Source organism: Procambarus clarkii, chromosome 2 (assembly GCF_040958095.1).
Source record: "Procambarus clarkii isolate CNS0578487 chromosome 2, FALCON_Pclarkii_2.0, whole genome shotgun sequence".
Taxonomy (NCBI): domain Eukaryota; kingdom Metazoa; phylum Arthropoda; class Malacostraca; order Decapoda; family Cambaridae; genus Procambarus; species Procambarus clarkii.
Genome location: NC_091151.1, coordinates 44514965 through 44542925, shown reverse-complemented (window position 1 = coordinate 44542925; position 27961 = coordinate 44514965). Strand labels below are relative to the sequence as shown.

Here is a 27961-nt window from a genome sequence, read left to right as displayed (position 1 = left end):
AAGGATTCGAACCCAGAGAGCCAGGAGCACTATGCACCTTGGCGTACCTGGTAGTTGATTTTGTGGAGAGGGTGTAGTTTTCAGTATTTTTATATTAATATTATATATATATATATATATATATATATATATATATATATATATATATATATATATATATATATATATATATATATATATATATATATATACTGTATATATATATATATATATATATATATATATATATATATATATATATATATATATATATATATATATACTGTATATATATATATATATATATATATATATATATATATATATATATATATATATATATATATATATATATATATATATATATATATATATATATAATGATCAGCAAAGGACAAGATAACAATTAAGGCCTGTACTTTATGAAAAGTAAATAATTTTCTTTATCAATTCCATATACAATGTTTGCATCAAATAAGTACAGTATATATATTTTATACACAAGCTTATGGCCTAATGAATACAATACATAACACTAGAAATGAAGGATGCCATCAAATGCTTCAAAGATTCCTTGAGCTACATCTGTCGCCCTCGACTTCAGAGATAACTGGAAGAAAACAAATAATTGAACATAAATGTTACTGTAAAGAGGGAGAAGAGCATTAACACAATACAGTAATATCAACAAAATCAAGAATATTACAAAACTGATGATCGGATCTAAAGTATGCAATGCATATGAACTTTTTTTTAGCACAAATATCAGTTTAAGAACTTTTACCCAACAGAGAGTGTGCACTTACGTCATCAAACGCACTAGCTTTTTGTTTACATTTGAAGCTGGCAGTCAAGTTGACGGAGTCGTGCTGTACAAGTGATATAGATTTTCAGCATAATAAGCGTAAATAACCCAAAACCAGTGCCTTGTGATATTCTTAAGACTTCATCTGGTCAATATCATTTTGAGTACATAGAAAATGAAACATAGCAAATTTTGATTCTCCAAATTAATATCAAGAATCAAATTCTTCCCCATTTCATCATCGATCTTCCCGTTTAAAGTCGCTAGGTGTTTATACCTAATTTACCAACAGACCTTCTCTGAAAACACCACAAAATCTGAAAGCTTTAGGTCCTTATTAGTGGGATAAACACTTTAACAGGTGTGCTAGCAACTCATATGTGGTCAAATCTCACATTTAGCAAAGCAACTTCTGATTTGACATTCGACCTTTCCTTACCCCAACCTCACTAGATTAAATACTTGGGACTGTTGGATATGTTGAGTTAGGTAGGACTTGGTAAGTTGGTCTAACACACCTAACCATCTAAGATTTTATCTTCTAACTTAGCTAAGTTAGGTTAGTTAAGGGCTAATGTCAAACAAGATATGTATCAAGATCACATTTTCTTCTGATATATATATTACAACTTTTATTTTGATAAATAATTTATCTTGCTTGTGATCATGTATTGTACTTAATTATGCAATGACACTTGCAAAACCTAACTAAACAAAATTATTGCCATGACATGTAAAAATGTTAACTGGTAGTATACATTATAGTATGTAAAATGCGTGTTAAAGCAGACACAGGGCAAAGGCATGTAGCAAGCCAAGCAAAGGAGGAAAACAAAGGCAAGGCCAGAGGGAGGAGGAAGGAAAAAAAATGAGGGAGGAGAGATCAGAAACTAGTGGTGGAGTGAATGATAGAGGAAAAATGGTGGGGAAGAGAGGGAGCCAGGTGTTAGGGAGGGGGTATGAGGGGAGGGGGTATGAGGAGAGGGGGAAAAAGGGTATAGGCAGACAGTGGATGAGCAGGACAAGAGATGAAAAAGGATAAAAAATGGGATGAGGGTAAGGAAAAAACAAGAGGGATAAAGTGGGTGAATTGGAGGGGAAAAGGGGAAGAGAATAAGGAATGGGAAAAAGGAGGAAAGATGTAATAAGGGAGGAGAGGAGGCCATATACTCTTACTAGGCAAATACCTTGCATTTCAAACATAGGGATGCTGTAACTTAAATGCCAATCAAGTTTAATATCATGCTAATGACCACTGAATTACCCAGCCTTTCCAAAAGCTTCAATAACTAGCAAAGCCAATTACTGTTGAGTTTAATTCTTAACTGTAACATGTGCATGTATTCAGTAATGCTACTACCCATAATTTAGCCAATGGCAGTGATAAGAAGAGGGTCACAGTATTTATGCTGTTGAATTAAAAAGAGCCCCCTTTTTTTGGCCTCCAGATAAATAAGATTGATTATGTAAGAAATATACATGTATATCTTGGATCAGGGACATTGTGTGGGTAACAGAATGCTGAAGCAGTAAGTTTGGCTTACGAACTGACAACCTATGGCTGTAACTGTGTAATGCTTTGCTTACAAATACAGTACCCCAATATTTTATATCACACAGGTTTGCAATATTTTCTGTGTGTGTGAAACTGATGGGGTAACTAACTGAAAGGTAGAGATCAATCTGATACCGAGTCTTCGCTCGTAACGTATGTCTTCCCATCTTCTCAGAACTTTTTCTTGTGCTTTTATTTTATGTACTGGCTAAGGTTAAGTACATTTCCAAGTGTATGCTATGACAAATGTTTATTTGTGATAGCCAGATCAGCACATGGTTTTTCTTTGAAAAAGGTTTCAGGAATTTTTAATATAAATATGATGTACTGTATTTGAAATGTGTGGGAAAAATTTTGCTTAATAGCTGTTTACTCAAGGATAGAAGATTAACCGTGGATTATAAAGATTAGTAAATTGAAACCATTTCAGCAAGTGAAATGCTGAAACAGGGCATATAAAATTTATATGCAAAATATAACTATGGTACCCATTAATTTTGACATTATGGCTAATCACACTTAATCCTTTCACAGAGGAAGAATAACTCATGTCCAAGAGACACTAGTTCATACAATTAGTATACCTGTACTGTTGTTTTCCCACCTAAACTAGCTTTGTTAAACTCAAATAGAATTGGCTTCATCTTCATCATATATGCTGTAGTAAAATTTCACTGGCTAAGAATGCTGACTAATCAAGTGTTTCTATAACGTCTTTGAGAAAGTGGCTCGATGCACTTTGAGTCTCATTATATACGAAACTATCAAATAAATTGTTAATGTGTTATTTTTGCGACTGAATAAAATAATTTGAAAAAAACTGAGCTTCATAGAGAATTCCTGCCATTTTGGAGATTCCCTATTTCAAAAACAACTTTGAGATAAATTTTGCATTTAAATTTATGTATATAAAGTGTTTTTCTCTACAATTATACAAAACATTTATATCTTCGTTAAAATTTTTAATGTTCAATCCTTGGGAAGCAGAGATTTTGGAAATATTGCATCAAAAGGGTTAATTTCAGTATACGTTGAGTAGAGCTCGATTGTTAATTGCATGTCAACTTCAAACAATCCCCACCTCCATATTTTGGGATGAAATCAAGCAAAGTGAAAAAGTGAATGACCCATTGCATTCATTGTGACATTTCACGGCTCGGTAAGTATCACACACGCAACATCAGGATTCGCTTGGATCTAGATTTTCTCTTACAAGTTGGCATGAACTGACTGCCAGCATGATTGTCTCAACAAAGTGTTATGCCACGTGCACATTCTCTATATGTACTTCATTACGTCAACACAAAACTAAATACAAACATGTTAAGTTCTCTTTTATTTTAATCCTTCAATCTATATGCATTGTCTCAAATTTTGATTAGACATTTAATTAAAAACAACTTCTAATGGAAGAACTCATCAGATCATCTCAATACTGGAAATTAGTTACATACCACAATAGTAGTGTTGCCAGGCTGCACTTTAAGTTCTGTAAGAACCCAGATTCCATTGGTCAGCTTGATTGATTGGTACAGCATGTCCTGACCTTCCACATTGCGCTTTGCAATTGTGAAAATATTGGAACTCTGCAGCTTGTTAGAGATTCCATCTGTAAATTAAATAATACAATTTACAGGCTGTTTTTTTTGTAAAACAACTAATACAAATCATGAGTAATAATAATAATAGAGACCGCTAACCATGTTCATACTAGCTAACAACCACCTCAACACATTTGACATTACAAAAAGCACATTTTAAGCCCCCATAGAATTATTTTCTTTTAAATGAAGACCAAAGTTTAAAGACACTGCAATTACCATTTACACATGGAAATGATTTAAAACCAATTTTAACAAAATTACGATTTAAAAATCTTAACACTATACCCACCTGAAAGGGTATCAATTACACTAATACATGTATTTTGGTACCTTTCCTAAATGAAAAGTATTTTTAAGTAATAAAGTTGGAACTTGAAAGCAATATACATATTACTATAAAATTTTAATCATCAATAATTAGTAGCAACAGGTAAATAACATGCCTGTGGTTCTGTACTTCTGCTTTCATTTGAGTTTGTTGACGATAACAAAGTTAGCAAACAATTCATAAAAAGGAATAGTATTTAGTTAATCTTCACAAAGGCTAGAGAATATGCAAGTTACAGTAAGCACACGTATTTTGAACATTGTACTGATGAAAGTCAACTTCAAATATTGCAATACGCATAACATTCAATATAACAAACATATGAACATTGACTAAAACCTGTGTTGTCTTAAAGTTACACTTGACCATGTTAAGCCCTGCACTGTGCACCTATTTTATAAGAACCTGTAGTGTGCAAGAAAAAACAGCAGTGTGTGTAATGAACTACCTCATTCTGGAGGAGCCTCAGTGGCTGCCTACTAAAAGGTTACATCAGTTGTGAAAGTTCTTTCTGGCCTACTGGGGACCAGAGCAAGAACTTAGCCTCCTCACGAAAGCTCAAGGAGCAGGTGACAATTCATCACCCCACCAGAAAAAGCCCCCAGAAATTCAGATGCATTACAGTCAACTGGAGAAAATGAAGCCTTAAAATTGGTAAACAATTCTGCAAACTACTTGCACAGAATAAGGGATTCACTCAAACTAGCTTAAAACTCTTTTAGTATCTATTTCCCACCACCAGACAGCCCAATCCCAGCCCACATCTGGCTCCCCTGGACCAGCCAGGTCTGGAGCCGATGAACAACCCAACAACAACTGACAAACCCGGGAGGGAGGGAAGAGAATCAGGAACCCATCAGAGCTCCCTGAAATTAACCACATAGAACAAAAATGGGACTTACCAGGAAGGAGAGGCAGCAAGCTCTAGGACAGAATATAAATGCATGGTGACATGGCCCAAAGCATCACACGACCAATTGGGACCAAGAATATTGACTAAATATTGGGCCGTCAGTACCCAGTTAGAATGTCAAAACCTTAAAGCCAGAATATCAACCCAGGACTTGTTGGAAAAGACCATGACCAAAGCCACAATTTTCGAACACCAAGGTCAGTAGGTAGACTGCAGGCTGGCTAGATTTGATGAGTGTGGATAACAGGAAATGTATGCCCAGGAACAGGAAAACAAAAAAAATGACCAATCAACAAGGCATCCGCAGAGGCAAAACCAGTGAAGTGGCTGAAGAAACCAAGCATCAATCACCTACAGACACGACTTCTGCCTGCTGTAGAACCGTAGCCTGCCGACTCATTCTTCACCAAGAAGGCTGTAAATTAACAAATCACCCACCAGGGCCAAAAGTACAAAACAGAGCCTCCAGAGAAGAGCCTGAAACTCCCAACCCTACAGCCAGAGGCAAGAGCCAACAACAACAACAACAGTTTCAGAAAAGATATCATGAGCTGAAAAAGGGAAACAGAGGTGAGAGAAAAACCAAAATCTAGACAAGAGACACATGGCAGCTCAGGAGGAGCATGAGCAAGACACAGGTGAAAAATGTATGAACTTGTGGAATGGTGTTGGGGTGGTGTTGACACCAAACACAAGCAACAATGGCTCTGCCACTGCTGAACGATAAGAGGTGCTGGTACAGTATTAGGCATGCTATGACTGGGAAATGGGAAAAAAAAAAAAAAAAAAAAAAAGAGGGGACAGGACAGCCTTGACTGAAATCGAAGAAAGGCGACAAAGAGACAGGTAGTGGCAAAACAAGCACCAGGTAGCCTCTTGCTCCCATTGTTAAGACTCGGGTGGAACACGAACAAACCACCTGCTCACCATACAAATGGTGATACTCATCAAAAACCCCAGACGTGGACAGCAAAGAAGTCTGAACCAGTGAAGTGCATCACCAGGCTAATCTGCTGAAAGAGGCGAAGCTGCAGAAAAGCATCCAGGTTCAGACACTGGGCCAGAAGCGCCAGAAGCACCAGAACCCACGACTATGTTGGCTACCAAGGAGCCAGAGGAATTACCTTCCCCGAGTATGACCCTAGACAAAACACCACCCTGAGCAGCAATGGAAGAGGGAGGAAAAGATACATGCACTTCCACCTTAACCAGCCCAGTCAAAAGGCATGAACTGCAAGAGCCTTGTGATCAGAGAACAGAGCCACATAGAAGAGGTGGTGCTGGAACAATGCCAACATGGAGAGGTCCGCCTCAGGACAACAATGTCTTACAGAGCCAACAGAAGAACGAGTGATTGACAGGACACACTGTACAAATGGGCTGGAAGAAAGACAACCTATCTACAATAACATTGGAAACATTACATGCAAACCCACGGAGAACCAAACTGAGAATCTAAAAGCTGATCTACTTGTATCATCCAACTCCATAAAGTGATGGCCTGAAGCAATTATGTATCAGGCAATGAACTACCAGGGAGCAGTTAGAGTGGAGCCGAAGCATGGAGCCTAAAGGAAGCCAAATCCTCCTTGGGGCATGCCACACAGCTGAAAACTCACGCATAGAGCTATGCACCCAAAGGAACGGGCCCAACCACTAACCTTGGGTGACCTGGTAAGTACTAATCATGAAGTCCCAACCCAAATTTAAGGTGTCCATGAACACATCGAGCATGGGTGGGCAGGACCTGAACCCCCACCCACCCCCAGATGAAGGAGTAGAAATGGGCAGAAACAGAGAAAGCGATAAAATGCCTGAAGCAAAACCCTATCAGAGGAAATACTATGCAGGTAAAGTTCTGGCTTCTGTATAACTGCTCAACCAACCGGCAAGTTACCCATGGCCGATCCGACACCAGACACCAACAAAGCTACAGGCAGAGCAAAGCTGCTGGAGTCAGGAACAGAGAAACCAACAGAGTCCAAAATGAGGTCTAGCCAAGTCTGAACTTAGGACGAAACCAACGGGGATATCTGCCAGTTCACCAAAACCCCCCCTAGCCCTGGGAGCCGGGAGAACCGGAACCCTGGCTAACTTACACGGAGACTGGCTGGGGGACTCTAACCAGCCAGGAAAGCAGACAAACCCCCACACACATACAGGAAACATGCAACTAGGTCACAATGATCTGTGCTTCCAAGCAAGAAACAAGGAATGAGACGAAAGCTTCGCCAACAGAATCAGCTGCTCAAACTAGCACTAGCTTCCATTTCAAGTGCTGTTCATTCTACTCCCTAATTTATTTTAATTTGTTACTACCCAAGTGAACATGTGAAAGAATAAAAATACCCAACAAAATAAAGCACAGTGTATATCTCTGAAGAGACCTAACCTATCCCATTACAGCTCCCCCCCCCCCAAACCATCTCTCCCTCTCTGCAAGGATATATAGCTAGCCTAACCAAATATTGGCTCTCTCAGCAACTATCTCTTGCAAACTTTTCTGCAGTTGGTCCCAGGTAACTAACTCCTGGGGTCCTCATAGCTGCTAACCTTAAACAAAAATTTCACTCGAGTTGCATGATCAATGCACAGTATAAATTTAATCCTAAAAATTATCCAAAATACTAACATAATTAATGCAGTAATTTTAGTGCTCATTAGCTTGTAGAATACTGGGTAAATATTGTTCCTACATAAAGTACCTTTCAGAAACAAATATTTAAAAGGATCATGCTTTGTATAAATTTAGGAAACTAAAATTAAACCTATTTACTGCATGTTGTAATATATATAAAGGAAGCAATATTAAAATCTGAATAATAATGGTAATAATCCGTGATACAAGGAACTATATTTACCCGTAGTTGATAAGCCATCTGTGGATGAGATACACACCGCTGTAAGTTACTGAACAAGGCACACATCAATCAAGTTTTTAAAACAGGGAAATTCTTGGAGAAAATTGTTCTTTATTATGTAACATTAATACAAATTTAAGAATTTACCCACTCCTGTTTATTATCTTTGTAACTATATTATGAAAAACTTAATACTATACTGAACTATTTTTCCAATTGGTGAAAAAGGTAAATGGAAATTTAATAGAATTGCCAAAGTTTAAAAGCTACTATCTTATAGCATAGAAATAAAACTGTTTAATATCTTTAGATATCCAGTATTTTATTATTGAGATAAGTAAACCTGGTCAATATATAATAATAAGAATGAAATTAGGGCAATCACAATTCTACTTAGATATCAGTGTATATTCAATAAAAGGAATTTCCAAACTCCTGACATGACTTCTAAATTATAACAATTACAGTGGAAGAATACACTACATAGAAAAGAAAATCTACTTACCAGCATTCATGTTAATGTTTTCAATATTAAACTGAACTTCATTTTGACTTGGAATGTCTTTCCACGTGGAGAGGAACACACGCTTGTCCATTGCCCCATCTTCACAGAAGAATACATGCATGGGCATAACTGTTGCAAAGTAGAACACATCCACACTGTTCTTTATGGCTACCTGTCACCAAAGACAATTCACTTTCTTTTACAAGGAATCATAAATAAACACTATTACAAAATTACCATTTAATTATTTAATGTATTTAAACATTATTTTCAAACAAAATTATTAAATAAAAATAGTGAAATATATAGGGATTCCAAAAACAAAAATGAATTTTAAAAGTAATATTATGCAACACAAACTTGCAATGATGTGGACTGGCTCCTACCTGCAAATTTGTGAGAGGATCCATGCGCTGGACAGGACCGCTAGTACTGAGAGTAAGGCTCACATCTATTGACTGATTAGGAGCTAGAGGAGCAGGAACATTGAGTGGTGCAGCTGGTGTAATACCAAAGCTATTCTTATTGAGCTGAATGGCAAATCCTGTTATGGGTTGCATAGCCTTATTGTGCAAAGTCAAATCCATTGAAATTATGCCATTTCTGAAAGATAAGAGATGTTGAATTTTGTAATGGTACTGAAACTGGTTAGGTTATAATTCACCATGTTTTCCTAAGAACACAATTCCCCAAGCAGTTTACAACCCGAGTACAGGGGTAGATATTGAAAGAATGGTTCCCAATCGTCTCACCCTCTGCCTAGGATTTGAACACAGATTATTCTTAGTTATGAAGCAAGCAAGCGAGGGCATTATCCACCATACACCAGGATGCTACTTTCAAGAAATCTACTCCACCATCCCAGGACGTTCCTGCCTCAAAGAAAAATGCCTTGCTCTGCAACTTCCATAACAGAAAACAATCTCTAAAAAGAGCACATGTAAAATTGCTGCTGTTTAGTAAGTTTACTATCTGGTAAGCTGACATGAGAGAAATAGAAAGGTTTTAGAAAATAGAACAACTGTATGTGGACTGCAGTATTATTGATATTTTCACACACTTATTTCAACACAAAGTTAATAAACTACTTTAATGTAAATTATTTTTCAGAGTTGCCCACAAGTCGGTCGGTAGGGGAGCCGGTCGGCTGAGCGGACAGCACACTGGACTTGTGATCCCGTGGTCCCGGGTTCAATCCCGGGTGCCGGCGAGAAACAATGGGCAGAGTTTCTTTCACCCTGTTACCTAGCAGTAAAATAGGTACCTGGGTGTTAGTCAGCTGTCACGGGCTGCTTCCTGGGGGTGGAGGCCTGGTCGAGGACCGGGCCGCGGGGACACTAAAGCCCCAAAATCATCTCAAGATAACCTCAAGATAAGTCAGGGAATGAATATCAGTAAAGATAAGCCTTCATCAAACATTTTGTTCAATGAAGAGCTTCAATGAGCAAAATATTTGCTAGGTATAATGTTAACAAACAATGAAACTGCTGGGCATGTTGGAATGGTGGAGGAGGATGATATGCACATTAAAATTTACTATGATCCAAGCTAGGACTGAATATCAACTTTAGCCACTGGACTGCGCTAACCGAGAATACTCTGATTTTTTCGTACCCATTCAAAATGTGCGCGCGGTTGGTTGTGTACGAAATGGACTCTTAGGACCCCCAGTAAGAGGCGGCCATTTTGGAAAAAATTCCCAGAATGCCCTAGGGCTGCTGGCTGGGTTAGTACTGAGTGAGCAACCACGGGCGACACACGCGCCTCTGGCTCCCAAACATCTGTCTGACGCGGTGTTGAAAGGTCGCACTCTTTCGGTGAAATTCAAACCTTATTGTTTGAAGAACATAAGGGTCATGATATTGGTGAAGCTAGGTGCAATAAGTACCTAACACAAAGGTCAGATGCAAGTGATACAGCACCTATGAGGACAATACAGCGAGCGTATCCAGTTGTAGCTCTGAGTGCCACCCTTGCCCACCTATGCTATAAATTTCCAATTTATATAGATGATACATAGATGAATCGTTTTCTGTGTTCATTGATGATATATCTGATACAAGTACCATAGATGAACAGTGTTAGTGGCTTCCATGGTGGTGTTTTCCATAAATATTTTCAATAGCTGAATCTCTTCCAGACTGACTGACTCTCTCTTTGAGGCTGGCTGAATCTCTTCCAGATTGACACACTCTTTGAGGGTAGCTGAATCTCTTCCTGTGTGGGACCTTACAAAGCGATCTTTTCAAGACTACCTTACAAATTGATCTTTTCCTATAATCTTTTCAATACTACCTTAGACTATACAAGCTTGGCTACATACCAACTACAAGTACTTGAGCCAAAGGTGTACGTGAATTCGTTATTTATAAGCACACAGAACAAAGAAACAGTAAGCGAAAATCTATTTGTACCTGGTGCAATGAGAGAATAGTCGCGCTGTGTACCATGGACTACTTCGTTGATTATCACTCACTTCCGAAGTACTGAGTGTGTGTGTTACTGTGTAAATAGTGTGTGAAAATGTACATATTGTAATTTTAGTGAATTTTTAACAAATATTGCGACAATAAACATTTATTGTAGCCATTACTGACACATGAATCACAGTTCCATGGAACATTATGAACGTTCTACTGTATACAAATTGTAAAGGACACAAATATGCATCATATACGATAAAAAAAAAAACGCATTGGAAATACATAGAACAAACAAGTGAAAATATATTTGTGGCAACACGCGTTGCTTGAATGGCCCGCGTGACCGTGTTTGGGAGCTTCATACACGGGCAACCAGCCCCTGATAACGTCACAGCGCACCTTGACTACGTCCCTACAGCCAAAGTAAGTGGAATTTGGTATTTATTTTTACATAAACATGTTCAGGGAAGGGAATTTATCATTTTACAAATAAAAAATAATTTTTTGGGAACACTTGATTTCATGCGCACAAGGAATGCCACAAACTCGGCGCATCACAATGGTTAAGAAGTGTTGTGCAAGACAAAGAGGTCATTTAATTCCATACTCAAGGGTGACCAATATTACAAGAGGAATATTAGAAATAGTAATGGCAATATAGTAATGAGCATGAAAATTATAAATATTTGGTCAAATCTCCACTTTTAAAGTCGATAAGTAGAGACTCAGATGTAGGACCTTGGAGAATGCCATTCTTTCATGAACAGGTCTCTCAACAAGCCAAAAGACAAACTAAAGTGAAAGGTCAGAATTATCTGCCAGTCAATATTGGCATTTTAATTTCAAATATTTTATGGTTAAGTATTAATTATATACCTCTCCTAAAACATTTTTCATATAAATGTTATATTTGCGAAAGTCCTGTACAGTGCATAAAGGGATTTAAATCTTAAATGGCTTTCCCACTGTTGGGGAGAGGAAGCTTGTTTAGTTCATCAAGGTTCCAGCAACATCCTCTCAATACTGAACTGTATCCATATTTTGCTGCAAGTGGGCTACAAGAATAAAGCTTATCTAAATCATTATATTTTATATTTTTAGATTAAAAACTCATGGATATTATGAGTTTTTTTTGTTAACCTATATTATTCCTGTGTGAAAACATGAACAAATATGTTCCATAATTTATGGTAAGAAATGGTAAAAGAAATAATGTTTAACCAATTACAGGTGTGGGTGTATTCTGAAGATCGGCAATGCCCAGGACATGCCTTGAATGGGGGCACATTTGTAAAGATTATGAGTCCACACATATGGTTCACTAATCTTCACAAAGTTTTAATGAGCTGAGAAATGTACACCTTACTGCAAGGTTCCACCACTACAGTTGAACCTTGATTTGGTGACACTCCTGTTGGAACATGCACACTTTCCCTGCAAGGATATTTTTGTCGAGGATTTTGGATTTTTTTTTCTTTTGGGCATTTTGGAACTTTTTTATTCACCATTTTTTAATTTTTTTATTGGGCTTTTTGGAATATTTTTTATGATTTTTGTAAATAGACTCAACATTACAAGAAACAGTTGGAGCCTTGGAATAGCTATCGAAGATATTTAAAACCAAATTCTACATTTTTCATTTTGAATTGGTCAACGTTTTTGTTCATTTAGGTTTGGTCCCGATACCTTTTGAAAATTAGTTTTGATGCTGGGGACGTGAAAAATTCACTGGATGTTAAATGTTTTTGCAGACATACATTTGGCCATTGTCTATTACATTATAAATTGCAATGAAAATTTTGCCAAGTGAAATTAGCCCATAGGGCATGGCAAATACATCCTGGAGGCATCTTTAGTTGCAATCAATCCTTCACTGCAATGAATAGATTTATTTAAATAACATGGAGATTTATCACAGTTAAATAACAAATTATATTTAAATTGTGATAAATTCTCACATCACAATTTAAACAAATTTAAACTGCTTTGATTCTCAAATTTTGGACAAATAGCAAATTGAGGAAACTTTTGAGTTTACTATTAATTAATATTCATTCCACAACTCTTTCCATTAAGATATGAAGAACCTCAAACCATTTGAGCACAAAAATTGCAAAATTTATACAATAAAATACAGTATCTACCTGCGGGAAAATGTGCCTGCAATCTCCATTCCTTTACCACGATTTGCTGGCAGCCATATTTGCTTAGGTGCAGAGTAAACTGGTGCAGACGAGGATGCAATACCAAAGATGTCCCCTAGAAGGCCTGGCCACAGATGCAAAAATTAAAATATTTATAAAACATCTAAATGGTATATATTAAAGTATGTTATCTTAAAAGTGCCTTCTTATATTAACAAATTTAATATTATACAGGCATGCTATTATTAAAAGTTATCCAAAACAAACAATTGTTAAGCAGCTTAATAGATAATGTAATTCACTTCCTTTTCTTAAAACTGGACCGAGTAAATCTAATACTAATTCATAAAACAGAACTTTAAATGTATAAAGTGTAAGTCTTGTTTAAAAAAAAATCCAAGTTTCAAACAAAATAAATTTGCATTCAAACAAATCCTTCACATGCAATACATTTACAGCAAACCCCCTCAATACCTGTGTCACCTTATCAATAGCATTACATGGAAAGAAGAAATATGCATATAAATAAAATATGCGACTATTACATATAACACAAGAATTTTGAGTTATAAGCATACTATGAGGAGTGTAAATATTTTATTACAAACAGTTACTTGGACAAAGGGCAGAAGTTATCTTATTAAATATTTAATTGGAGCAGCATTAAAATTAGAGCTTACATATAATGAGGTACTGAGTGTTTGTGATAATCTGGAGGCCTGGAGACAGACTGGGCCATGTGGACAGCGACCCCAGGAATCATCACAAGATAGGTAGTCACTCAAAAGAGGGCCTTTTGAATTTAATCTTACAGCTATAAGATATACAGGTAATACAAAACTGACAACTTATAACCTACGTGTGTCAGTAAGAGGTGCATTGTATCTGAAAACCTCAATACTAAATACAAATGACTAGCAAAATAATTTTTGAGGAAAATATGCACACTATTGCATCAAATATTATACCTGCAGTTGATGTAGCAGCTACTGGAGGGGCTGGAGCACTTCCTACCTCGGCTGCTGCTCCTCCCAACAAGGAGTCAAGACCTCCGCCCAGGAGGTCCAAGGTACCACCAGAGAAAGCTACCAGAGGAACAAAGATACTACAAACTATTGACCTAATATATATACTAATGCACAATAGTGTCACTCACATAAGTATAATGCTGACTTCCATGAGAAAATTTTACAGGCAAAAAACTTCAAAATTATTCTCCGAGTTAGAGTACTGTAATTATATTGTATCATGATTTGAACTATGAGACCAACTTTACAAATAGGGCAATTAATGCACTTGTTCTAAACAATATTGATTTAAAAACCATGATGGCTATGGCCATACTTATTAAAACACAGTGAGCTGTGTTTTATTATTACAAGGAATGCTCAGTTAATCACATTATAATGGAAATCAACAGGTAAGCTAAATTATATTTCACCATTTATATCATTAAGAATTACCAGGTACAGTGCATGTTAAGCCTTGCAAATGACTGATCAAGTGTCAACTGGCATCACCCAAGAAAATATTTGGCCAATTTTACATTTTGTCAGTTACCTGACTGCACTGCTGGTACAACAGGGGGAGCATTGATGTCCATATTGAGAAGGTCTGGAATAAGGGAATCCTGGTTCGGGATAACAGTCTGCTGTGGTTGCTGCTGCTGCGGCTGATCACCAGCCGAGTCATTGTCACTTCCACCAGATGACTAATCAAGTGAATGGGTAAAGAAGTTTCAAATCGATATACTTTTTAAAAACAAAAAAGTCTATTACAAGAGATGAAGCTAGAAGCATTACTGGGGCTCATATACAGATGAACTTTGTATAGAGAATGTTGACTTTGGCAACATATGAAGTTATGGTATACTTTAGGGGACAACATTTAATATTTTTATTACAATATTTAATGTTATATTGCATTGAAAAACAAGGCACTTTTAGTACAACAATACAGCAAGCCCAAATTTAGCACTGGTAGTTACTAAAAGCATACCTTAGGAAGTGCCCTACGAAGACCAGTACGTCCTTCCACAAAGGCAGACGGAGGTTTGTGATAGACTGATGCAAGAGAAGCAATGTGGCAGATCAGCTCATCTAAGAGTGTGGGTTCAATCAGATCAGTTTCTTCAGCAATGAGTGGCTTCTCTGCGAGGACAACCTGAAAGGCATTGGCTTATCAATATAACCTGAAGCACAGTGGTCACTGCAGTCAGATCACAACTCAACGTTCCCTCATTTGATTCCTGGGCAGGGCAGGACACTTAGGCAAGTTTTCTTTACACTTTGTTTCTCAGTTTACTTAGCAATAAATAGGCACCCAGGAATTAGTTAAATGTTGTGGGTTGCATTCTAGGGAAAGTCAGTTGTAGTTCTCACGGAAACCCTCGATGATCTAAGATGACTTCCTGTAACTGACAATGGGAAACCAACTGTATGTTTAACTTAATATCTAGACTTATTAATGACAAGAGCTTTCAGTTATAAAGTACAGTATGTAGATTATTTTTTTTAAATCTTAACAAATGCACATTTCTTTACTGTGAGACTATTAAAATTAAAGGTCAATTTCATTTTACCTATTTTATTTCACATAATTGGCTTTCTCCAGAATGATGAAATGCAGTCATGTATGGGAATATTTGTTTTAGATTTAATTAATAAAGTATGTAATACACTGGTAGCAATGAGCTGCATAAAGAAGCACTATGCAAGAGAAGATATTATCTTGGCAATGGTTGTCTCACTTCATTACTCAAAACACAGTATGGCAGCCCACAACTTTCTCGCTCCTAAATTGACATTTTCATAACTATCTTCCAAGGGGACCTGGACAGAGAGAGAGAGAGACTGGATAACCTAAACAGCCATTACCTGACCTGGGGCCTAAATCTCAACAGCAAAAAAATTTACTTTTACCCAATGTTTGCCTACCCAGGAGGCCTGGTTGGAGCCTCAAAATCATCGCAAGGTAAGGTAGCTCATGCTTTCCATAGTCCCCTCCTCCATCATAATAATTTGACCTTACGTTCCAATTAAATTGGCCTCATAATAAATTGGCAGTACTGTACACTGGTAAAGTACTTTATGTTCCAAACAATTTAATTTCTCGGTGGAAATCAGCAAAACAATTCTAATACAATGTCAATATACTAGATATAAGATAGTGGTACTTTGACTTACGGCTGCCTCTACTTACGAATTTTTTGAGTTACGACTCCAAAAACACAACTTGACTTACAACCTTTGCCTCGACTAGCGACTTTGGTGATACATGTATGGGTTGACTGAGCACGTGGTTCCTGTTGGCCTCAGTTCTACCCCACATCAGTTTACCAAAGCCACCTGCTTAGTGACGATCGCACTTGTAAAGTATTTCATTGTTTTTGAACAAAAGTAATTACAGTATCATGCCATGGGTCCCAAGAAAGTCAGTGGTAAGGTTCAACCTAAGAAAATAGTTATGAGTAGAGGCAATAGAGAATGTCCCTTCCTCATTAAGAAAATGTGTGAAGTATGGTATGTATTGCAAAGTTTTGTTGAAAAAACAAGCCCAGATAAAGTTGTAGCAGGCCATTGCATTGACCTCTTAAATGACAATGTGATGTCTCACTACAATCAAGTGTTAAAATTTAGGGGAAAAAACAAGTCTTTAGACAGTTTCTTAGTAAGACACGCAAGCAGTGAGCCACAACCAGGTCCTAGTGGTATGCCTGCAAAACGTAGGAGAGAGAGTACCCCACAGAAGTCATCACTGCCCGATGTTATAATGGAAGGGGACTCCCAAACAGTAACACCTTTCCTCCTCACCATCTTCCATACGCTAACAAGAGTCCTCAATAAAGGTAAGATGTACATACTGTATTGTAGCTAGTACAAAAGAGTGGTATTCAGTATAAAAAGTATTTTTAAATTAATATTTTTGGGGGTGTGGAACAGATTACTCAATTTATATTATTTATGGGAAAATTCATTTCACGTTACGAATTTTCATGATACGACCCATCTCTGGGAACAGATTAAATTCGTAAGTGGAGGTACCAATGTAATTAAGAAAATAAAAAGATAAGAGATATCGAGTCATTTTATGAAGAAAGTGGTATAAACCAAAAAGTTAGGAAGGGTTCTAAAAACCTTGTGTAGAAAACAAGTTCCAAAAATAAAATACTGCAATTTTGCTACATTAAAAAGGTTGCAGAAAATGGAACCAGCGAGTGTGTGAAAACTCTAAAACATATATCATTAACACAGCATTACAAGGCATTTTAAATTTAATGAAGACATCCTAACCACACATTCCACAAAATTTGCCTAAAATCCCTGCTTACTTCTTTAGCAGCGCCGGGATCTGTGGATAGTAGCCTCCAGTATATGAAGCCTCGGTCTCGCAGATCAGGGTTGTCGGAGTCCTGTGTTGCCAAACTCAACACCTAGAATTTTGTTTAAAAGTCAATCTCAACATCTAATATTTGAAGTACAGTATAATCAACAGAACTCTTGCTAACCAATCACACAGGCAGACCTTAAGTCATGAAAAACAATTATCCCTCTCACAATAGTCTGCAACACACACTACCACCACGTTATGATCTGTTCCATATTAGGCCTTTTGACAGCTTTATTTGGTAAATGGTTACCCATTTTCACTTATTTTTGCTTTCCATATTAGTATCATTGAAATGGTACAGCCACTTTCCTTGTATTGGATGATTAGCCTTGGGTAAAATATATATATCAGCACTTCACACAGGCATTGTTACAAACAAAACCCCATTTATTAAATTATGAATAACCTAGGTTACAAAAACGAACATGCCTACCTGCTGAACTAATTCCTGTGTGTCGGTGGGACGTTTGAGGAAGAGCTTCACAATTGCAGTGAGAAGCTGTAGCTGCACCTGTGTATTTTCATCATGGAAACCTTCCAAAAAGCTCTCAAGAAGCTCGTCTGCATTGTCAATACGTTCAGCATATTCTCCAATGATCCAAATCATTGATGCCCTGTAAAATATTTATGGTATTTGGTGTAAATTATTTTTATAAATATTCCTTACTAAATAGCAGCATCTTAGCTTTTATCACCGAGTAGTGTAATAACCAAACTTCTTGATTAGTCAGAGAAAACTGAAACCATGAGTAAATTGAGCATGCAAGACATTCCTTGTAATAATCATTATTTTGTAACTATTGAAATATTACCTTTGAAATCATACCATTTTCTTGGTTTGCAAAAGTCTGAACTAAATCATTTTGTTTTTTTTATTCTGGTTTAAAATGTGAAAAAGTTCAGAGCACTTTGCACCATGAGAGAGCAATTCTGCACACCCAAGCTGCACATGTCCCACGGGAAAAGTGCACCCCTGGAATGGATGTGTTTTGCATGGACTCACCCCCCCACCCCTATATTCAAGACATCCTTGGATTCATCACAAGACACAAAACTTTCAATATGTCAGCTCAAACCCCAGGTAATGTTTTTCTCAAGGTTTCTAATACAGGTAGCGGTTGAGTGAGGAAGAAACATCAAGCGTTGAACATATAATAGAAAACAGAAGTCAAGACAGTAGAGTGGGACATCTCTAGGAGTGTTGGGTGCTTTAATTACAAATAAACAAACTTGGGATATATTTTGTAATATTTTAATGAGCAAGCCCAATCTCTTTGACCTTTATAATAATATTGAAACTGATAAGACTAGGAAGACTAATTATGAAAAGAAATCGAGAAAATTCTATTGACACAAGTGAGCAGTATACTTATTTGGATGGATAGCTTAGGAATTCAAAATATCAAACATCTCAAATGAAACACTGGCATTAGATTTGTAACAATTATTTTGAATGGATAATGGGTATGATGACCAAACGACACATCAGAGGATGAAGAAACGACGACGTTTCTGTCTGTTCTGGACCATTACAAAGTCGTGTGGATAATGGGTAAATACACAATGGTTGTTTTTTAAAGACATTAAAGACAATAATGCAAGCACACTGATGTAGAAGCAGCACATGCATGACATGGCAGAGGCATAAAGTACAGGTATGGAATTGACAACTACAGTATCTTAAAAATTACCTGGCTTCAGGTTCGTCAAGGGTATCAAGATTTTCACAGAGGGTAGAAATGATACTTTCGTATTTGTTGGGATATTTGCGGAAAATATCCTTGATCACCACAATGGCCTCCTGAACCACATAATTCACCTGAAAATAAGGAAATATTTTGATTGTAAAAATCCCAATGTTATGAAACATTATCTTTGGACTTAACTCATACAATATGCAATGCTATGAATTTTATTGCATTGCTCTCAGAACTCTCCTTTGATTGGGTTGGCAACTACAGATTAACCTCAAAGAAGAATAATGATAAGCATTAGATAATTAGTCCAAGGAAAAATTCTTATCTATCAGGTAACTATGATATAGGGCAGTTTTTTTAATTTAAGAAATGTGATTAAATGGCAAAATACTACTGCTACTAACCTTAGTTTGAATAAGATCAAGAAGTGTAGAAACGCATCTCTCTGCAGATGTCTCAACCTTGATAGCACAGCGCCCAATAGCTCTAACAGCCTTTCGCACAAAGTCAACATCAACTTCTGTGGCGTACCTGAAATTTTTTGTTTGCTTTTCACTATTTCCTCCAACAGTACAGTATCTAAGTGATTAACACAAATTTTAAATACAAAGAATTCAAATTTTTAAAGAAAATGTATTACTGTATTTTCAGAAGCTGAAAAATATATTAAAATTTAAACAAGTCTAATGTATACTACATTCATAAAACTTCCTAAAATTCCTCAAAATGGTGTGTAAAAGTACTAAATATATTTATACTGAGGTCTTCAGACTGTCAGGAACAGGTCTCTCCTTATCAAAGCTCAAGTATTATCATCATGGCTTTACTATCATGGCACACAATGTGGCATAGTCAAAGACATAGCAAAATGAAACGATACTTAAAGTTAAGAAAAATTATGCCAAAATAATTGCTTAAAAAATAAGATTTAACAAATGTTTGTCAATAAAATACACAAACTTCATAAAGCAGAGTAAAGAAAGCTTATGTAAATGCCCAACCAAATATTAATTAACACCACATTTAACCGACAGGATTTTAAGCTCAAATTAGCCAGCATTTTTTGGCAGGATAAGCAGTGTCGATATACCAATTATTAATGTCCCACTTTCTTTTACAAGGTAGAAACCTTTTTGTCTTAAATCTGCATCAGCATTAACAAAAAAAAAACTTACTCCTTCAGTTCAGATAAAACTTGAACAATGTTGGCTTCAGATGCCAGGCGAATCATGATATCCAGCTTCTCCAGCTTGACATATATAGGATCATTGTATTTGACAAAGAAAACTTTCATCTCGTGTTTCAGCAAGTCAGGACGCTTCTGGACAATCAGGTTGATGTTTCTAAGAGCAACATACTGAACCTGAATAAAAAGAGAAACAAAAATAATGATAAGAGTAGTGGCTTGGTACAGGCATACCTCAGAATAAGAGTTTAATCCGTTCCTGGAGACGCCTCGCCTTCCGAAAACTCGCATTCCGAAGTTAATTTCCCCATAAGAAATAAAGGGAAATGAATTAATCCGTTCCTGACTACCCCAAAAACCCCACATCAAACTAAATTTTTATACCTAATTTACCTAATTCATCTAAATAAACCTACAAAACTGTGTTCCAGTTATTACTTACCTTGCTGTCGAGTGCTGTAGGCGTATGGAAGATGGTGAGGAGGGGGGAGGAGGAGAGGAGTTACTGTTTGGAAGGGGAGTCCCCTTCCATAATCACATCACATAACCCCATGCCTTGTAACACTATGGATACCACTTCTCTTTCTAAATTTTTCAAACCAGCCCCTGCTTGCCTTAAACTCTTTCTTATCTGCATCACTCGTTGCAGGGGTATTCTTTAGAAGGTCTTCGTGCAACACCCTGGCTTTCTCACAAATAATGGCCTCCGAAACACTATCACCCCTCAACTCCTTGTCGTGTATCCAAATTAATAACAACTTTTCCACTTCTTCAAGTATTTGTGGTCTTTGTGCCGTTAATGTTCTTACTCCTTTTGCCACTTTAGCACCCATAATCTTATTTTTCTTCTTAAGTATAGTGCATATTGTTGATGTGGCTTTGTTGTACTGCCTACAAAGTTCAACAACACGTGTACCGTTCTCATGCTTCCGAATGATCTCTTGTTTCTCCTCTATTGTCATCCTCACATGAGCTTTCTGGCCTTTATCCTTACCACTGGCTTTCTTGGGACCCATGGTGAGATATATAATAACAAATTGTATAGACAAATCACCAAAAATCCAACAAAACACTGAAAATCCGCGAGAAGAATTGATGTGGGGGTAGTCACTGAGCGCGAGACAATAATAAACTGAGGGGCGGCGGGGCGGAGGGGCGACGATCGCCGAACCACCACGCGCTAGGTCGGCTGTACGCGTATCAACAAACTCGCGTCCAAACTCGCCTCCCGAAGTAACCATCGCCTTCCGAGACAAATTTTTGGAGTAAATACACCTTGCCTTCCGAAAACCTCGCATACAGGGACAATCGCATTCCGAGGTACCACTGTAGTTTTATTGCTTCAGCTCCACGGAGTTACTGAGGTGGCCAATCCCAAATGCAATAAAGTGCTAAGCTAGTATGATCATACAGCATATGCAAGGGATACAAGGACATCCTAAGAGCTTGGATAGGAGAATAGAGTGAAAGAATATTACCCAACCATTTAGACCATCAAGGTATTGAATGCCAACCTAGCCAGAGGTGAAGACTGTACTATTGACCAACCCAAGTGGATGAGGCCAAACCAGAAAACACTGGCATTCAGTCATATGAGGCATAGCTGAAAAATACTGTTTTAACAATCACATGTATTACCTTGAAATTACAACACTAGTAATTTTTCAAATAATTAAATAATTTTGCAAGAACCTATTTACTGAATAAATTAATGGTATACTAATAATTAAAAATCACGCATAAAAAATAAAGCCTACCATACTGTATTACCATTATCGATACAAGAGATGCACATGGTGTTAATAGTTTCTTTGAAAGACACCTGTAACAAATTAAACTGACAATTAGCAATATCACAAAAGAAAAAAATGCAAAGTAGGCATCTTCCTTTATTGAACATTTTGAACATGAATTCTTCAGGATAATAAGAGGTGCACAGTGGGTCTTGATAGAGCAACAGCATTACAAATGATAAGCAAGATTCATTTTGGTACAACAGAAAAGTGAGGTAGAGGACTTCAAATAGTAATTGAGATAACAATGACCAGTAAGAAACTTACTTCAGGTTCAGATGACAGAAGAGTTACCAATGGTGGAGCCAGTTTTTTGGTCAGGTTTTTAACAAATTCAGAGTCACTGACCATCAACTCCATGAATTTCATGAGGCATTTCACTGCAGACAGGACCACAGCAGCATTTGCATGTGCAAGACGAGGTGTAATGCGCTCACAGATACTGTAAAAATCAGCATATTTAAGGGCTAAATTTTAATAAATAAAGGATATCTGTCAATAAAACAATCCTAGATGAATGTATTATAGAACACTTGAGCAACAAAACTATTACTGTACGTGTATATACTAATGAGAGAGAAAAATTCAAATATAAACCAATTCAGTACCATCCTCCCTTGGGTAAGAGCAACCATGTCCCTTTGGAAATTGAATATGCAGTGCATTATAATCTAGAAGAGAATGGGGGTGTGAAACAGTTGAAAAACTTGATTTCAAGAGAAGAACTTAGGGAATTTAGCAAGTTCTTTAATGAATCTGATTGGAAAGATTCGTTAAACTAGGAAGTAAATGAGATTAATGCCAAATTTTACGAAATATTAAAGGTACACAAAAATATACAGTATACCGAAACAAGAGATGCAGAACGGGAAACAGGATTTATTCAACATAAATTGCAAGGTCCAGAGAACAGCAAAAAAAATGTAATCAGTATAGGAAGAAGCCTAACAACCCTAACTGTCAAACATATCAAGCAATACAAACAAGAAAACTACACAACGATGAAGAGGAGCAAAAGAAACTTTGCAAATGGGATAGCTGATAAATGTAAAATGGAACCCAGTCTATTCAATAGATTCATAAAAAGCAAACTGCATGTAAAGGATAAAATTCAGTGGTTAACAATGTCATACAGATTCAGAGATTGAAAAGGAAATGTGTGAAAAACACAAAATGAGGCATTCAGAAAAACCAGACAATACAAACTTCAGTGCACAGCACAGAGTATATTGACAGAAGTATTTATATATATATTTTATATTGATGAAGTAGAAAATCTGCTCAAGGAGGCAGGAAGAAAAAGCAGTTGGCCCAGATGGAGTTTCACCTTGGTTCTAAGGGAATGTGCACCCAAGCTGAGCATTCTGTTACTATTGATTTTTTCATGCATACTTACATACAGGAAACCTAGCAGATATACAGAAAAGGCAAACAGTTCCACACTACCAAACAATTATCAGAGAAAACCCACTAAATTTCCTGTTTTGTTGACAAGCATGGTAGTCAAATCACTAAAACCAAATAGGTAGAATACTTGGAAAAAATGACATAGCATGGGCAGACATAATCTTTCTGAACAGGTAGACTGTGTAACAAATTAAATAGTTTTATGATAAAACTGCAGAGATCTTACAGAAGAGACGATTGGGCTGACTGCATCTACCTAGACCTAAAAAGGCTTTAGACAGCCACTCATAAGAGGATGTGAGCTAGAGCATGTTGGAGGGAGACAGGCAAACTTTGGGTAAGAGCCTGAATGATCAAGTTGAACAGTTTTACACATCTGGCTTTACTTATTAATTTGCATAATTCTTTTAATAATTATCTTTGTACTGTACACATAAAAATGGTGATTGAGTTTGGCATATAGGCCTACAATGTAATATCCATTCCTTACAAATCATAAACCTGTCTGCAGCACATCTCAAAGGAAGTGTATTGCAACCCACTTCTTTGCTACTATTCAGTATGAGAACATTTTCCTGGTAATTCAAACACTAGCAGGAAAAGACCAAATTGTAATTTGATGATAATCACAAGCAACTAGCACATGATACCATAACTTCATTGCACAGTAAACTAAAAAATTACAGCAGAATCCTTCCACTGGTCTAGGGTAACTGTTACATCCATATAAATGATTTATAATTATATTTACATCATTTGTATAAAAACCAGATGACAACTAAAATTAACAAATTACGGCAACCGTATTTGCCCCAAGATCAACACACATGACGATAACCAGCCTTTAAGGGTTAAATGTAGATGCAGTCCTGCATGTTACAAATAGGTTCAAAAGGTCAGACTAACCTTTGTGCCTCCCTCTCATCCTTTGGGCTATACTGAGAGAGTGCATCAAGGATAAACACCTGGCCCCATTCAGTACACTCATTGAGGGCGGTGAGAAGTTTGTTCATCGTTGCTGCATTAAGTTCCATCAATGGCTGTCCCGAGCTGCTGGCTTCATTGATTTCAGTAAGGGATGCAACAGCATTTGCAACAACCTGAAGTAGTAAATAATTTAACATTTATGTAGACGAACAATCATAAATTAAAATTAAAAAATGATACCACAGTGATGACATTTTTGGCCCAATCTGCATTTATAATTACAAATACTATTAATGTGTCATGAAATGCCGTCTAAATGCTGAAAAAATTTGGAGGTATTTTTGGAAAATATATATAATTCTTAGGAAGTTTGACCATATAGGTAAAAATCAAGTGGAACCACTAGCCTCATATTACATGTCAAAATGACACTAGGGCTTTGTTCAACTTGAAGGAACAGACACCTGTTTACCCCAACTGACTTGTCTCCTCTGTGCACATTACAGCAAAGCATGTCTTTCCACAATGGTGTACAGTTTTTGATATTTGAAAAGAACATTCATACAAAGTTTAAATGCATTTTACATAAATAGAAACAATCATTACAAAACATTTGTTTTCTAATTACCATTGGATTAGAATCAGAGAGAAGCTCCTTCAACTGATCAAGGAAGCCTTGGTCTTCCACCATGGAGGCATTAATATCATGCAGCTTAGCAACACAGATGGCTGCCGTCTTCCGTACATATGGGTCTTCATCCTTCAAGCACTTTCGCAATGGCTCACAGAGGTATTCTGTTATCTTGTCAACTCGTATGCATCCCATTGTGCGCACAGCCAGAGCTCGAATTAGAGGATTAGGGTCCTCACAGTCCTGAAAAGCATGATAATCTAGTACTGTGCTAATTAATAATTCCCAGAGTCCGGGTGATGAAAACCTGTACTTAGGCTTGTATCAAGGGCTGACCTTCCACAGGGTGCAACCCACAAGTTACCTAACTCCTGGGTACAAATTTAGTGCTAGGTGAAAAGCAGTGTCAGGTGAAAGGATATCTTCCTGACCATTTCTGTTTCATTAAGGGATTGTACCTGGGATCTTCGATTGTGAGTTGAGAACGTAGGCCACTGTACTACAGGACCCAATGTATATAGCAGTGTAATAATAATAAAATAATAATAATAATAATAATAAAATGCTATAACATTGTATTAAGCTAAACTCTTTAAAAATTATAGCAAACACTAAGTGAACAAATAAAGATAACCATAGCTAAATTAAATAATAAACTAGATGCATCTTCCATAAGATATACTGAAATACTGTTGCCTGAAACCATTTTTGGTAAGGGGAGAGAAAAGGAAGAGTGAAATATAACCTTTAAAACTAACCATAAAAGATACTATTGTACTGTAGTTCACTTAGATATAACCCAGAGACAGCATAATTACAATGACATGCACTGCAAACATTACAGCACATTACCTTAACGAATGTGTTTACAGCCATAATGGCCATATCTGGCTGGGACTTGGCGTAGTTCATAAGATAAAGGTAAACTAGCTTCTTTAGTTCCAGATTATCTGTCTGCATGCAATTGACCACGTCAGGAAACAGAGCCGATACATCTTTCCCTGGAAATAGTAATATTGGGAGAAAATGTTATTAAAAGGTCAAGATGTTTAGGTACAATTTTATAGAGCCCATCATACTTGTTTGATGAACAAAATCCAAAAGGCTTTAAAATGGCTTAATTTAAAAAAGAATGGTTTAGTGTATTTTTTTCCACTTTCATAAATGAGGACTAAAGTGGGGAATAATTACGTCCAGTTGTCCCTGTGTAATTTTAGCATAGCCTTGCATTTATTCTAATACTACTGTACTGGAAAACAATAATATACATTTTTTGTTGGCACCTTTGTTTTCTTAGACATTTCGGCAAATTTGAATTAGACATTAGACATTGGCAAAGCCAAATTCAGCAAATATGGCTTTGTCAATTTCATCCCCACCTTTTATTCATTTAATTTTAATACAAACAAATAATTTTCTTCCAATATTTAAATTACATTCACTTAATTAAAAAGCAAATAGAATTTCCCTTACCAACAGTCATAGACGCGATGACTTTTTTCACAGCCTCTTTCTTTTTTTCCTTTTTGTCACTATTCAACTCTGATTTCAGTTCAAAGATTTCACCTTTCTTGGTGGTTGTGAAGTACTTGGAGTCCGTCATTGTAGAAATGTACGTTTACCTGAAAAATGCCAAAGAATACTTAAATACTTGCCAACACTTACATTAATTGCCGACTATATTCAGTAACGAGTGTACTCAGTGTGTGTTCTGCTCGATGGTGTTGTGCTACTTGGTAACTGTTTAACACAAGCGTTGGAAGTACTGTATTGTCGACACAACAAACATGATTACATTTCTAAGCTCCCTCACTCCTCCTAAATACAAACATGTTTGACTTAGGTATACAGGACTTGGCCAACCATTACATAAGTCACCCTTACTGTGGCGACTTGAATGTTTAGCATCTAACGAGGCTGTTCACTAACCTGCGTCATGTGCACATTGCACAACTACTAGACTGGCTTTTGAGCAGGTGTTACTGCTGCATCTTTGTGTGTGTGCTTTTTTTCGAGAACGAGTTCTCGATATGGTTGTGTGGGGTTAGTGTTGCATATCTTGCTTGTGTCTACTTTCTGCATTCCGTAATGAAATGTATATACTGTATATTATATTTGAAATATATACATACTGTATTTAAGTTTTAAACAGACATTGGTTATGTACAGGAAGTGCACTTATCTTACAAGAACTGGCTACAAGTCCTACCATAATGAATAATGATGCATACAATTTGTCTGACACATTTTAAAAATGATTAAATTAATCATTTTCTGGTGGGGGGAAGGGGAAATACCTTTGACAAGCCATCGGCTTCCAGCCCTCGTCGAAGTCACTAATATTAGTGACCCCTCAGGTAAATTCAGGTAAAACTTGCCTAAGAGTCATCAAGAGTGAACTAACCCTTCCCCCTATTACCTTTATGGCCCATGTCTTATACAACAATATTGCGTCTTATAGTGTTGTTATATACAACAAGGTATATATATATATATATATACTTGAGCGTGAGGGCAGAGCAGAGCAGGAGGCGAGGAAGGAGGACAATATCGTGGAGGTGGTGTAGGTCAGCCGGGATACGGATCCTCCCATCAACCTCTAGTGTCACCCTCGGCCACCAGGCGGCGCCCCCACTCACTTATGTCTATATCCGTTATTTATACAGCTTTGTGGGTCAGTTTGGGCCTATGACAGATGATTTGTCGTGTTTGTATTATTGGCGGTTGTAATTGTAGGTATTAGATATAAGATGGTGATTATAAGTCTCATAGTTGGAAATATTATAACCCAATGAAAGTTTTAGGTAGCTCTCA

The 27961-nt window shown here is 36.9% G+C and overlaps 1 protein-coding gene across 4 annotated transcripts; it reads right to left on the bottom strand.

The window, feature by feature from the left end:
• Positions 1-273: 273 nt before the first annotated feature.
• AP-1-2beta (adaptor protein complex 1/2, beta subunit) lies at positions 274-27780 on the bottom strand. 4 transcript variants are annotated; one of them, XM_045748681.2, is made up of 21 exons: positions 27650-27780; positions 26621-26769; positions 26000-26148; positions 25145-25390; positions 24496-24689; positions 22450-22624; positions 20379-20566; positions 19608-19734; positions 19198-19325; positions 17940-18120; positions 17448-17549; positions 15116-15280; positions 14678-14828; positions 14086-14202; positions 13118-13241; positions 8937-9153; positions 8551-8722; positions 8046-8063; positions 3794-3948; positions 786-848; positions 274-589 (listed from the first exon to the last, which is right to left on the bottom strand). In XM_045748681.2, exons 2-21 carry the CDS (start codon positions 26748-26750, stop codon positions 515-517), a joined length of 2877 nt encoding a protein of 958 aa, XP_045604637.1. In that variant the 5' UTR covers positions 26751-26769; positions 27650-27780; the 3' UTR covers positions 274-514. The 4 variants fall into 4 exon arrangements, with proteins under 4 accessions (XP_045604637.1, XP_045604640.1, XP_069181187.1 ...); XM_045748684.2 differs by lacking the exon at positions 786-848; XM_069325086.1 differs by lacking the exon at positions 8046-8063.
• Between the last annotated feature and the right edge of the window lie 181 nt (positions 27781-27961).

Excerpts from the sequence above, each read along its gene's own strand:
- AP-1-2beta (XM_045748681.2), bottom strand. The coding sequence starts at position 26,750 with ATGACGGACTCCAAGTACTTCACAACCACCAAGAAAGGTGAAATCTTT. Across the intron at positions 18,121-19,197 it reads CTTGACGAACCTGAAGCCAG|GGCATCAATGATTTGGATCA; the intron begins GTAATTTTTAAG and ends AATATTTTACAG. Across the intron at positions 14,829-15,115 it reads TTCGTAGGGCACTTCCTAAG|TCATCTGGTGGAAGTGACAA; the intron begins GTATGCTTTTAG and ends TCACTTGATTAG.